The 14,209-nt window shown below is 45.1% G+C and overlaps 2 protein-coding genes across 3 annotated transcripts; one reads left to right on the forward strand and one right to left on the reverse strand.

Annotated features, from left to right (window-relative positions):
* The first annotated feature begins 142 nt into the window (after nucleotides 1-142).
* On the forward strand, nucleotides 143-1,532 carry LOC128300621 (uncharacterized). The gene is made up of 2 exons (XM_053036748.1): nucleotides 143-161; nucleotides 235-1,532. Exons 1-2 carry the CDS (start codon nucleotides 143-145, stop codon nucleotides 1,494-1,496), a joined length of 1,281 nt encoding a protein of 426 aa, XP_052892708.1. The 3' UTR covers nucleotides 1,497-1,532.
* LOC128300620 (trafficking protein particle complex subunit 11) lies at nucleotides 1,502-7,390 on the reverse strand. Of its 2 annotated transcripts, XM_053036747.1 has the most exons (9): nucleotides 5,523-7,390; nucleotides 4,867-5,444; nucleotides 4,636-4,787; nucleotides 3,992-4,572; nucleotides 3,613-3,904; nucleotides 3,097-3,474; nucleotides 2,664-2,830; nucleotides 2,253-2,567; nucleotides 1,502-2,169 (listed from the first exon to the last, which is right to left on the reverse strand). In XM_053036747.1, exons 1-9 carry the CDS (start codon nucleotides 7,125-7,127, stop codon nucleotides 2,149-2,151), a joined length of 4,089 nt encoding a protein of 1,362 aa, XP_052892707.1. In that variant the 5' UTR covers nucleotides 7,128-7,390; the 3' UTR covers nucleotides 1,502-2,148. The 2 variants fall into 2 exon arrangements, with proteins under 2 accessions (XP_052892707.1, XP_052892706.1); XM_053036746.1 differs by having other exon boundaries at nucleotides 3,097-3,904.
* Between the last annotated feature and the right edge of the window lie 6,819 nt (nucleotides 7,391-14,209).

Consider the following 14,209-nt stretch of genomic DNA (forward strand, 5'->3'; position numbering starts at 1 on the left):
GAAAACAGAAAATGTACTTCGCAACCTCGACGATAGCGACAGTAACGGCTTTTTACTCGTGCAAAGAGAAAATCTTATTTGGAACTTTTGCAGGAACCATACTAATTACGATTACTCATATTTGCAGCTGGGACCCTGCATGATGGAGCATAACAAAGAAGGTATCACACTTTGCTGCTGTAAAGCTTCGTAATGTTCGTTTCAACATTCATCCCAACACTTTCCTCAAAACAGATGAGTTGGGGGATTTCATCGAATCGTCCCAGGTTCCAACGCTGCGTACGAAAATTCGTGAAAAAAGACCCAATTACTTATGTCCAAAATTCTCCCCAATGAAAAAACGGAAAAGGAATCCATTGAAACGGTTACGGGACAACAAAACCGTCTCCCAATGCCTCCGGAAGGAGTGGAAAATGTCACCGAGCAAACCATCTTCGACTACTGTGACCAAGCAGCAAGCTGGTGTAATGAATGGTGCACCGTCGGAAGAGGATTACATATTGTCTGCATCAACCCAGCAGGAGGCACCGAATGGTGAAATCCAGGCAGTGCCGTCGGTCAGCTTGTTCGCCCAGCAGGAACAGGCTTTGGCACGGTACATTTTTGATGAATCCTCCGACGCACAGGTGGAAGAACAGCTGGAAAAGCTGCTGGATGGATTTCAGGCTGAATACCAACAGCAGTGTGCGGGGATGGACCGTTCTCCTATTCCTTGTGCAGTGGTAGAGCGTCCTGCATCTGTGCCATCAACAATTTTATTCGAAGCTGAAATGGAGCTAGAAGAAATACCGCCGAAAGAGATACACGGAAATGTCGCTGAACCACTTGAAGTGATAAGCGATATAATACCATACTTTAGTGAAGAGATACAACGATTGGAACAATCTTTGGTGCCAGTATCGGTAGCTAATACCCAAATTATGCCCATAGTAGAACAAAGGGAAGAGGTTCCAGAAGTTGCGGAAGCAAATAAAACTATAGCCACAGTCACCGGCAACGTTTGCTTGGATCTGTCGAAGCACGTGGATCGGAGCACGGCGAAGAACGCAAATGTGGTACAAGAAACGACCAATCAAAACAATTCCGCACACCTACGTATTGAGGAAGTAACAAACTCCACTCGGGTAGACGGTGTTCTAGATCTTCGTATTAAGAATGCTCAAACAGTTCCTGAAACAATAACGCATTACACCACTCGAACTATAGTCCCAAATCGACCACTTGTCAGCAAAACATCAGATTGTGGCATACAGACGAACCTGTATTGCAGACGGCGAAATGTCGCTGTACAGCATCGTCCGGTCGCTTCGTTCGAATTTACCGATCGTAATTTAATCGTTCTAGCGCAGCAGTGCGAAGCCGACCCGAGCATGCTGGAACGGAAGCTTAGACGAATTGCCAAAACGTCCTCAGAAGCAATATGGCGCGAGCGCGATCTTTCCGCCGTATTTACCACGGCAGATCCGTACTATGCGAATTTGAAACATTTCTTGTAACTGCATCAAAATTTTTCAAAGTAAATTATCGTGTCACCTTTATTCGGGAGTGTACGGTATGAACTAGAAGAAAACGAACTTTGGGGGGAAAGAATTTGAAAGAATCCATCTCTATCTAGCTTCCCATTTCAATACGTCCCAAAAACCGAATTTAAATATTGCCACTCGCCTTTTAACGCGGTTTGATTTAGTCTTAACATTATCCCGCGTTTTTCAGTTAGTTTTTCCTTTCATTAGCTACGCCAACTCTTCATAACTATAAATCTTTCAATACCGTTACTTTGACCCTTTCACTGTCTAATCATGTTAACAATTCGTGTCTTCTCTCTATAAAACTTCCTGTCCCTCACACATACGCACGACATCTAATAATGCCCTTGTTTGTTATTTTTTGTTTAGCAACAAACATTACTTAGGAAGCATTTTCCTACATTTTTACCCTTTCCAGACTGTTACATATCCACGTTCTTATGCCCTGGGGCCTAAAAGGTTTATGGATATAGAAATTAAATACATTTAAATTCACTACGGTATCCCCTCATTGCAAACGGCCACTACCGATGACAAAACAACCGGAGCACAAAGATGAGTGGGAAGAGTTTGAAATTAAATATCCAACCGTTCGCCTTTCTCTCTAATATATTGTTGTTGATCACAGTGTCCTTGCGGGTGGCTGCAAAATCAAACGAAAATATGGAAAATGTCATAAAGTAAAGTATCATTTACTTTGCTGTTTCGTCTTGTTTGATTGCTTACATGAACAAACACCATTTTCGGCATCCACCTATGCACAAGCGAGGCCAGCTCCGCCTTGCGCTGGCTTTCCATACCGTCCGTTGCTATCACATCGTCTCCGGATATTACTGCTGCTGCAGTAGTTACTGGGTCTGTCGGGACTTTAGCCGGGCCTGTTTGCGACCCGGGCATACTTACCCCGCCGGGTGTTGGCGTTGCTGTTTGAAACGTTTGATATTCTAGCTGTAGTTCGGGCAACGGTTGCCATCCGGCTTTCAGTGGACAAATATTAAACAGCAGATCGTACGTGGAGTACGCAAATATCGACACGTTTAACTAAAAAAAACAAACAGTTATAGTACAAAGAACATCAGTGTTATATGAGTCATTTGGTACGCTGAGACTTTATGTCCCACACACACACACACGAACCTGTCGATGACCGGCAAACATGAAACTGTCGGAACTGTTCAGTATTGCTTGCAGATGAAGAATTCTACGCGTGGGATTACGCAGCGTGATGCGTAACGTCATCGGTAACCCTACGTACATTCGCTGCTCGATGTAGCAGTACAGATTTAGCGGTGGATCGATGACTTCTGCAAAACAAAAACAATCGAAATTAGTAACTAAACTCTCAATTAAACTACAGTACCGTACAGTGCTAATAATAAATTAAGGAAACATATTTCACTAGGAAAAAGTGTAGTGCATAACGAATCTTTTGAGAAGAGTCATTCAAATGAATATTTAGTTAGGAATCATTCAAAACAGAAGTCGACTCTCAAAAGATTCGTGAATCCTCAGAATGATGGCGGATTATTTTTTGACAAACGATGACAGATGGAGCGGAAGGATCCCTTACCTATTCCATTGATGATAAATTTCGACTCGTTCACTACGGTTGGCGTTCGTGACCGACACCACCGTACGCAGTACATCCCGAAGATTGGCCACGACATGTTGCCGGCCGCACTAGTCACAGTCGTTCCCGCTTCGGGACGATTGTAGTGCGCATTGATGAATCCATTCCGGTCGTTGTTCGTAAGCTGCACACAATCGAGCGCCCGATTGTAGATGGTTTTCGTCACATTCTTTGCGACCAGATCATCGCCGCCTGGTTTCGACGCGTTGGTTGCGGACGCCTCGTTTAGTGGCAGTGGTTTAACCTTGAAATCTTCTACACTCCCGGTGGATATGGTCATACTGGTGGTGACGTTGTTGGTAATGTTACCTCCCTTTGCTGAAGGTGACAGCGCACCGTCACCGTCCGTCGTTGTGGCCATCGTAGTAGTTGTGGTAGTATCAGCCAAGGCAGCATGTGAAGGATGATGGGTTAGTGATAAGTTCATCTGATTGGTTAGCTGTGCACTAGTGCTACCGATTATTGTTGCATTCGTCGGCAGTTTCGAGAGAAGGTTCTTGTTGTACTGCTCGTCTACCGGCCGGTTGGATGCCGTCAAGGCTGCTGTCCCACCGCCGGAGTCTGGCGATCGCGAACGATTAAACACGAGCTGAGTGTCGTTCGATAGATAATCTCCACGCGATACCCAATCACGAGTACAATTTGTTGCACTAAGTAGCTTCAGTTCCTCGAACCGACTTGCCGGTCTTAAGCCACTCCCGCAGATGGGATCACCACCATGGTACGATTTCTCCACTATGTTATGATCCTACAAAGTAAACGAACAAGGGCAGAATTAATTTGAGTGTAATTTAAGCGCAGGATGGCCAATAAATCGCTTTCCACAACTACTTACACTGATAAATTGTGTTTCGAGTATATCGATCGGGTCGGGAGATTTAATCTCTACGTTGATGCGTAGCAAAAAATCTTCGTTCCGGTACGCCTGCCCGAGTGCGTCCCGGCTCAGCGTATAGAACCGACCGGTAAGTTTGATCTCCTCCACACACGGTACCACCACCGTATCTTCCTTGATCTTCCGCACCACCTGTTCGTCCTCGTGCAGGAACTCAATCTTTACGTTATGATTGTTCACATACTTTTGCAAATTTTTCTCATTTGCCAGCAACTTTGCTAGGTCCTCCTTTTCGCTGTTCGGAGTGGAAGGTGAATCGACCGTCCCACTCCCACCGTTCAGTGTGTTTCCTACTCCTCCTCCTCCCGTACTGCCGCCACCGCCTAACGCTTCCGCTTTGCTTTGGTGTAAATTTTCCATCTGATAGTACATTTTCTGCTTCAGCTCTATGTTGCCCGCCACCAGGCTGGCGAGGTAGTACGAAACGGTCGTCGATGATTGCATCTGCAGCTCACCAATATCGATCTGCACGTGGGAATGAATCTTCTGCAGCGGATGGTTTAGATCGGTTGTCAAAAATACTGGGGAAATAAAAGAAATCAATCAGTAGGCTGTGCGAAGCCGGTGCTGTTGCTGGTAGTTACCATTGTTTCGTAGCATCTGTGGTACACTGATGCTCACACCGACGTTCTGCAGGCAAAGATCCGACTGGTTGAATATTTTCGTCGTTACCTGATGGAATTCGTTCGTCAGCATCGGTTGGTTAGTTGGTTTGGTTTGAGAACCCAGATGGAAGCTAAAATAAAAGGAGAAAACATTATCAATAAGTAACTATTTTGCTACATCAGAAAGTGTCACTCATTTGGACAACTTACGTTGGAATGATATAGCACGAACTTATGACACCGATACTTTCCATGCAATCCTTGTGAGGATTGTACGATTTAAACGGTTTGCTCGTATTTAGCTTCTCTCGCACCGACAGCACAGCATGCGTATTCTCTGAACCCATCTGTAGCTCCAGGCGGAAAATGTGGACGTCCACGCTCTCCGCGAAGAGGTACCGATCACCGACAAACAGTATACGGTAGCATTTTTCCGGTTCGAGAATAAACTCTTCGATTGCTTTCGTACCATCGATCTGTTCGGCCGGGTCGGCATATTCTGTGTACTGGGTCGCATTGATCCGCACACTGCTTGACTTGAGGTCCGTTAGGAGAATAGAGAAGTTCTTTAGCTTCAGCGGAACTTCCGTGAGTGAGCGGATGTACAACAGTAGCTGTAGCTTTTCGTCGTTCTTGATCTGTCGCTTCTCGAACGTAAGCCGACACTCGACCAGATCGTTCAATCGATCGAGATCCAGCTTGATCGGTGTGTGAAAAGAAGTGAGAGCCGTTTGCCAACTGTTGGTAAGTTCGGGTGCAATCAAGCTACTCGAAACGGGTGAAACACGCTAGAAGAAAAGATGAAACATTTTAAAGCAAATTGAGATGAACAGAAAGCTTATTTTGCTCCATTGTACAATACATACGTGGAACACTTTCCAGAGGTTCTCTAGTATCAATATACGGTCCTGCTTTTCCATCGCGATGCGTGGCGAAAGCGCTTCAATACTGCAGGCCACAAAATCCGGCACAGACGCGGACAGGTACGCCGAATGGAGCGTTTTCAGTAGCACCTGCGTAAAGATGGTGTACCACTTGTCCACCCGATAGTCGGTCAACATGAGCGAGTAAAGCGTGAGTGCCTTCGAGTGATCCCCGCTCTTCAGATACTCTTCCGCCATATCGATCGCTAGCTTCTTGCGAAACCGCAAACACCGGTAAACTTTAAACTGTGCCATCGCCTTCCCGAGCAGGCTGATTATTTCACCCGAATGGTTGTACGATTTCTCATTTTCCTGCACCAAACAGATGATCTGCTGTTCGGACACGGGTTCGCCCGTCTTTACGCTACCGCGGATGCCGAAGAAATCGCTGTACAGAGCCGAATTGCTGACGGTGCCCAGTTCCGATGCACCCGCCGTTCCGAGTGCGGTACACTGCAGGAACGCTTCCTTGCGCATTCCAATGTACTCGGCCGCCTTGTGGAAGTAGATGCCCGGATGCTGCGTTTGCAGTGGTGCAAGTCCGTTCTTTACCGCGTCACAGAACAGTTCGGCAAATGCGCCGTACTGGACGCTTAACCACGCGTAATGTTCGAACAGTAGCTCCTTGAAACCGGTGCGCTGTCGGTACTTTTGAATGTGATTCTTAAACTGCGAAATGGAGTCCTTCGGTGCGTTCAGTCGGAAGAACAACTTGCACATCTTGTAATTGACGAACCCAGCGATGGTTTTCAACTCCAGACAGTTCGTGTCCACGATTCGCACATCGTCCAGAAACGTGTACGTTTGCCGGTAGTGGCGCAGGGCGTTCGATTGATCGAGTTTTAGTTCCGAAATGAAGCCAAGCTTAAACTGATGTCGTATCTTCAGTACCGTATGCGCATCGGTCAGCTGGTCCCGATGCAGCCGGATCTGTTTCATCATCTGCGTGTAGTACGATTGGGCCAGTTCGAGGAAGGCCGACTGTAGCCGGAAGATGTGTCCCATTAGATGATCGTTGTGTGGAAGCACGAACAACATTTTCGCATTTATATCGCAATTGCTCGTCAGCTGGGCGGCCCGTTCCGAGGCCAGCATGTCCTCGCCCTGCTGCAGATAGTTGCCGCGCTGCAGCAGCGCTATGGCGATGCGTGTGTTGCGTCCCTGCAGCGAGTTCTTTAGCACCTGTATCGTTGCAGCACACTGGAGTTGCTTTTCCGTCCATTTCGGGTCGTTCCATTCAAGATCCTGAAACAGCACCACCACCGCCGGTAGGACGTGCAGGTGTTTCAGCATCCAGTTGCGCTTCAGTATCCCCTTCGGTGTGTACCATTCGTAGGATTGGTGTTTGGGTTTCGAGACGGGAAACTCGTAGTTTGGGGGTAGCAGCTTATACTGGATCGATTCGGAGTCCGGCTTTTTGGCGTTGTTGAACGCATCCCAGATTGTTTTGTGTACGGCATTACGCTGCACGTCCAGTCCCGACAGACCAACCAGCGGGGCAGCCGTCGTCAGCAGTTCCGAAGGGAGTACACTTGCATCGAGAGACATTCCGCGTTGCCTGTGTCGGGGTGGATTTCGTCGTGGGCGTCCAAAAAGGGGTTTAGCGGCTTCACTTCCGTGACAATGCAGGAAGCTGTGAATAATAGTGGATGGGAAGGGAATGAACCGCGTATGCACTGTACACTGTCTGTCTTGCAGCACTCTGCCACCGAGTCGGATCACCAGCTGTGCCACGGAATTTGATGATTGTACCGCATAACTTGTACTTCAGCGGCGTAGTGCACTGGCCCGGGAGGCTTTATTCACGTCTCTAGGGGCGGCACCAGCAGTGACCACCGATAACAAAGGGTTCCTTTTCTCTAATCACGGTTTCAGGCAACTTTTATCAATAAAAAGCAAAATACAGTGCAGAGAAAAACCGTGCAGATGACAAGTGCACTGTGGTTGCCCGTTAGGTCACGAGCCTGGTCAACCGGATTGACGTTTGCATGGAGAAAGAGTGTGTGTGTGAGAGAGAAAGAGAGAAAATAAAATAAACAAAAGATATTCGATAAAATTGTAAAAACATTTAACTTACTCGGTATACAAACAAGATGTAAATATCTTAATTGGCATAAATTAAACACACACGCTGTTCAAGCGGATAAGGTTTCACCGATAAACATTTGAAGTAATTTTTTAGGAATAGGATTTTTATTTGATTATGGCTGTTCTTCCATAATATAACTGTAAAAACATGACTAAAAATTAGTAAAGCTGCATTGCGCTTCAATGAAAAGTAACGAATTTCCTCAAAATATCTAAGCAAAATTCAAAATAGTCGCAAGGTATTTGCTTGGAAAAAAGTTATATTATTAAAAGTTTCTTGATAGACACGTGTTCATTTCAAAAGAAAATTAGAAGATTTTCATCTATAGGAATTGTGGTTTGATTGTTCTACATATTTTCTACCTTGTTTATTTCGAAAAAAAGTTAATTCAATATAAATAAGTATGTTATAACTACTATAGCAACCTTGACATCTGTCAAGTTAGGACGCTATATGACAGAAGGAAAAGTGCGGGAAGACAGAAAAGTACTGTAGAGAAACAACGAATGTGGAAATATATAGAGTCTTGAGGAAACGGAAGAAACTCTTTGGTTTTACTTGCTGCTCGGTTACAACAGTTTTGGCGACGAGGATGACGAATCCGCGTACTACAAGTGTTGCTGGGCAGAAACCTGCCAAAACAGCGGAAACGTCGAATACTGCTTCTGAGGGTACTTCTGCTATTACCGATACTGCTACTGCTACTGCGGTCCTACCACCGAATTTCATCATCGATTCATTCGATAAGAAGAAATCCAAATGGATGCGGTGGGTAGAACGACTTGAGACGGCCTTTCTTCTTTATGCGGTAAATAATGATGAGATAAGGAAAAACTTTCTTTTGCATTACATGGGTCCGGAGACGTATCTGTGACAAAGTGGCTCCGGAATCCCCTAGAGTGAAAACATACGAAGAAATAGTCTCTATTTTGGATACGTTCTACAGTCCGAAACCACATGAAATTGCCGAAAACTACCGTTTTAATTGTCGCCGACAGGGGGACAAAGATGCTGCTTCGGCTGAAGAAACAGTGGAAGAATACTTGGTGGCTCTTCGGAAAATTGCAGTAACCTGCAATTTTGGGGCGTATCTTGATACGGCGTTGCGAAACCAGTTGGTTTTTGGCATTAAACGAGGCGATATCCGCGATAGACTGCTAGAGAAACGTGAGCTTACACTGAACACAGCACTCGGAATAGCTATCAGCATGGAGTTGTCACGTAAGGGACGAGCGGAGATTGAAAACGGTTCATCCAAACAGGACGTACATGCGGTACATCAACATCGCAAGGAAAAAAAAGGACCGCTAAATACGAAACAGAACCAAAATGCGAACGGTTCTAGTTGTTTCCGCTGCGGAGATAAATCGCATCTTGCAAATGTGTGTAAACACAAAAGAACAGAGTGTTCGTTTTGTAAATTGCAAGGGCACTTGGCAAAAGTGTGCCTTAAAAAGTCTGCTAAAAACGAGACCCGTCCAATGAAGAAACCTAATGCGGTACATGCTAATTACGTCGATCATACCGATGATCGACAGGGAACAAATAGCACAAAAATCTACGATGTTTGTTCTGTCGGGGTGGTATCGCGGTTCCAGAAATTTACAATAGATGTCTCGGTGAACGGGAAGCGGATCGAATTCGAGATTGATACTGGTTCACCGGTGAGTATCATTAGTACTACATGTAAAAACCGATTCTTTCCACAAACGCAACTACGTACATGCAATACGGAATTGGTGAGCTACTGCAATACTTCTATCAAAGTGCAGGGTATTTTGGATGCTACGGTGCAATTAGGCGATCAAAAAGTAAAGCTGTCATTGTATGTTGTAAACTCCGAAAAACACCCATTGTTAGGACGTGAGTGGCTCAAAGAAATCTCACTGGATTGGAATAGTGTGATTGCGAAAAGAAATACGGTAAACACGCTTGCTGCTGCTGCTTCCCCGTGCCGTGCTGCTGCTTTGAAGACTCTACTGCAAACTTACCCGAAGGTTTTCGACGATTCGATCGGTCGGATTTCTAATGTACAGGCTAATTTGCATCTGAAGGAAAACGTACGACCAGTGTTTATGAAAGCACGGAAACTACCGTTTAACTTAATAAAACCTGTAGAAGACGAGTTGGATAAACTTGTTGCAGAAGGTGTGCTTACGAAAGTAGATTCTAGTAATTGGGCTACCCCTATAGTTCCTGTGAAGAAATCACAGAATCGAGTGCGGATTTGCGGGGACTACAAACAAACCGTAAATCCCAACCTTGTTGTGGACAAGCATCCGCTACCTACAGTGGATGAATTGTTTGCTTCACTTGCTGGAGGGAAGAAGTTCAGCAAGATTGATCTTGTCCAAGCATATTTACAACTGGAAGTTGCTCCAGAAGATCGGGAAATCCTTACTTTATCAACTCATCGTGGTCTTTACTGTCCGAATCGTCTCATGTACGGTGTGGCTTCGGCTCCTGCTATTTGGCAAAGACAAATGGAATCCATACTGCAAGGGATACAAGGAGTAAGTGTTTTCTTGGATGACATAAAGATTACAGGGGAAAACGATGAAGCACATCTAAGTCGATTAGAAGAGGTTCTTCGACGACTACATGACCGTGGTATACGGGTGAATAAGGATAAATGCCAATTCTTTGCAGACTCGATTGAGTATTGCGGATACCTGATTGACCGAAATGGCATCCACAAGATCAAGAAGAAGGTGGAGGCTATACAAGACATGCCGAGACCGAAGAACAGAGACGAGATTCGATCATTCGTCGGACTGATTAATTATTACGGCCGGTTCTTTCAGAACCTGAGTACGGTTTTGTACCCTTTGAACAATCTGCTGAAGACTGACGTGCCATTCAAATGGACAAAACACTGCGAAAATTCCTTTAAGTTAGTAAAGGAACAAATGCAATCTGACAATTGCTTAGTCCACTATACGCCGGAATTACCATTGTTGCTAGCGACGGACGCTTCACCCTACGGCGTGGGAGCCGTTCTTAGTCATGTGTTTCCAGACGGTTCGGAACGACCAATACAGTTTGCATCACAGACGTTGAATCGTGTACAACAGAAGTATATGCAGGTGGACAAGGAAGCTTACGCCATTGTTTTTGGAGTAAGGAAATTCTTCCAGTATATATACGGCCGGAAATTTACTCTCCTTACGGATAATCAAGCAATTACGAAAATATTTGGAGAACATAAAGGACTACCGGTGATGTCTGCACTACGTATGCAGCATTATGCTACCTATTTGCAAAGTTTTGATTACACTATAAAATTCCGGAAGTCTACTGATCACGCTAATGCTGATGCAATGTCGAGAATTCCTCTACATTTTACTGATCCGGATAATGTGATCGAAGAATCGGATTCAATAGAGTTGAATCAAATCGAAACATTACCTTTGACGGCTGCCGAGCTAGGGCAAGCCACCATCGAAGATCCATCAGTATGTGTACTACTACAAGGTATCAAACATGGTCAACAGGTTGACGCAAAGGATCGATTCGGAATAGATCAGCATGAATTTTCCGTACAGAAAGGATGCCTACTAAGGGGAATTCGTGTGTATGTGCCTGTTCCGCTTCGGAAACGTGTACTGCAAGAACTACATTCTACCCATTTCGGAGTAAACCGTACTAAATCCTTGGCAAGAGGATACTGCTGGTGGCCTGGACTAGACCGTGAGATAGAAACCACGATTGCAAATTGTGCAGACTGTCAGTCAGTTCGTGCTGAACCAGCGAAAATGAACCTTCATTGCTGGGAAACTCCAAGTGCACCGTTTCAAAGAGTCCATGTTGATTATGCAGGGCCATTCATGGACACTTATTTTTTCATATACGTTGATGCCTACAGCAAATGGCCCGAGGTACAAATCTGCAAATCTACTACCGCAGAAAACACTGTAAATATGTGTCGCGAGATATTTAGCAAGTTCGGAATACCATCAGTGCTAGTAAGCGACCACGGAGTGCAATTTACATCAACGGTGTTTGAACAATTCTTAAAGATGAATGGCGTTGTGCACAAAATGGGAGCGCCATATCACCCTGCTACAAACGGTCAAGCTGAGCGCTACGTTCAGACCATTAAGCAAAAGCTGAAAGCGATGAATTGCCCTAAGTCCCAGATGAATCTGGTATTATGCAACATGCTTCTCACATATAGGAAGATGATTCATCCATCGACCGGGAAAACGCCGTCAATGCTTGTGTTTGGACGTCAGATTCGATCGAGACTCGACCTGCTGCTACCCAAGAATGAAACGTCGAACAAGGCAGATATTGTAATACGTCAATTTCGAGACGGTGATAGAGTGCGCGTACGGGACTTCTTATCACACGATAAATGGAAGTTTGGTAGGATTGCTGAAAAGGTTGGCAAACTCCGATACACGATACGGTTAGATGATGGACGGATCTGGGAACGCCACATTGACCACATAGCTGGAGTTGGCAACGAATTACGCGGTAATGCATCGAACACTTCTAATGAGGGGAAATGCATTGGATACTACGACCCACATACTCCTACTAAGGTTAATCCTGCGACAACTACGAAGCTGAGTAAAGAGACGAATGAGGAGACAGTTCATGATGCAACTACAAAGACGACAACGATGCCTGTCGCAGACCCCGAGAGCTTTCCTGTTGTGGAACAACATCGATCTGCCGATTTGGAACTTCCAAGTCTCCGACGCTCCGTTCGTGTGAGTAAACCTCCCCAAAGAATGAATCTGTGAGAGTGCGGAAAAGCTTTCTTTTACGAAGGGGAGAGTTGTTATAACTACTATAGCAACCTTGACATCTGTCAAGTTAGGACGCTATATGACAGAAGGAAAAGTGCGGGAAGACAGAAAAGTACTGTAGAGAAACAACGAATGTGGAAATATATAGAGTCTTGAGGAAACGGAAGAAACTCTTTGGTTTTACTTGCTGCTCGGTTACAACAAAGTAGTATTATACGAAATTTTCTCAGCTCTAGTTGATGACATTCTTTCATAGCATTCTTTGATCCATCAGGTGCAGGGCCACTATACCGTAGCCGGGCACACAATTGTTTTCAGATTTCCGATACCAGGAAAGCATCCACGGAAGAGGTAGCACCTTGTACAGAAATTTTGCGCGAAAACCACCGGAAAACTGCTTGAAAAACTACCAGTTTTCGAATGTTTAGTACCAGGAGAGCATACCACGGAAGAGGTAGCACCTAGTACAGCAATTGTGCTCGAAAATCACCGAAAAACTGCTTGAAAAACTACCAGTTTTCGAATGTTTAGTACCAGAAGAGCATACCAAGGAAGAGGTAGCACCTAGTACAGCAATTGTGCTCGAAAACTACCGAAAAACTGCTTGAAAAACTACCAGTTTTCGAATGTTTAGTACCAGGAGAGCATACCACGGAAGAGGTAGCACCTAGTACAGCAATTGTGCTTGAAAACCACCGAAATACTGCTTCAAAAACTACCAGTTTTCGAATGTATAATACCAGGAGCAGCGGCGGATCGTACGGTAGGCGGAGTAGGCGGTCGCCTAGGGCCTCGCCGTGTTGGGGGCCCCATAAAATGTGTGTAGTAATTGTATACATAGGCCCAGTCTCCTATGCAAGAGAGGGCCCCAAAGGGTACCACAACAGGACCTTCACGAAATTTGAAGTTGGGACAAAATGCCCCGGAATCGGCCAGCTTTTTTTTCTCGCATAATGGAATTAATCACGTCTGCCTGTCGGTGGCACATTCCTATTAAACGCATAAGAGTGTTTTTCCATCTGCAACAGCGGTATTGACAAAGCGGATAGTTTTGTCATATATAGCCAAGATCTTCGACCCTCTCGGCATGCTGGGTCCAACGATAATCGTCGCTAAACTATTCATGCAGCAACTATGGTCGCTTAAGAAGGATGAAAAAGCATGGGATAGCGAACTCCAATCGCACTTACAGCATGAATGGTTAAGGTTTCACTTTTCACTAGAATCATTTCGTGATTTACGCATTCCGCGCTACACTTCACAACATTCGGCTACAAATCTGCAGCTACACATTTTCGCAGATGCATCACAAGTGACGTATGGTGTTTGCTGCTACATTCGGGCTGAAAGCATGAAAGGAGTCAAGATTCACTTGCTTACAGCAAAATGCTTACAGCAATTATAAGCGCGAGCTAAGTATTGCAATGGTCGATCAGTATCCTTAAAAGAAAACCAACTGATGATCGTCAAACAAGACACCATGCATCCTACCTTGTGGTCAATGGGGCGTATTATTTCGGTTCATCCTGACGATACAAGGACGATACAGTTCGCGTAGTGACGCTGCGCACAGCATTCGGTAAACACGTCGTACACGCTGCAACCCAATCCAAATGTGCCCAATTCAAATGTGCTCAGCAATTTTAATAAGAGGATTTGCACTGACACTGAATAGCATGCAGCAACAACCCATGTTTACGTTTATTTACTTTCATAGTTGTCAGTGATAACAAGGCAAGGCACATACCCATATATACCCATAAATTCAATTTCTTTTAGTGACC

Source organism: Anopheles moucheti, chromosome 3, assembly GCF_943734755.1.
Source record: "Anopheles moucheti chromosome 3, idAnoMoucSN_F20_07, whole genome shotgun sequence".
Lineage (NCBI taxonomy): Eukaryota > Metazoa > Arthropoda > Insecta > Diptera > Culicidae > Anopheles > Anopheles moucheti.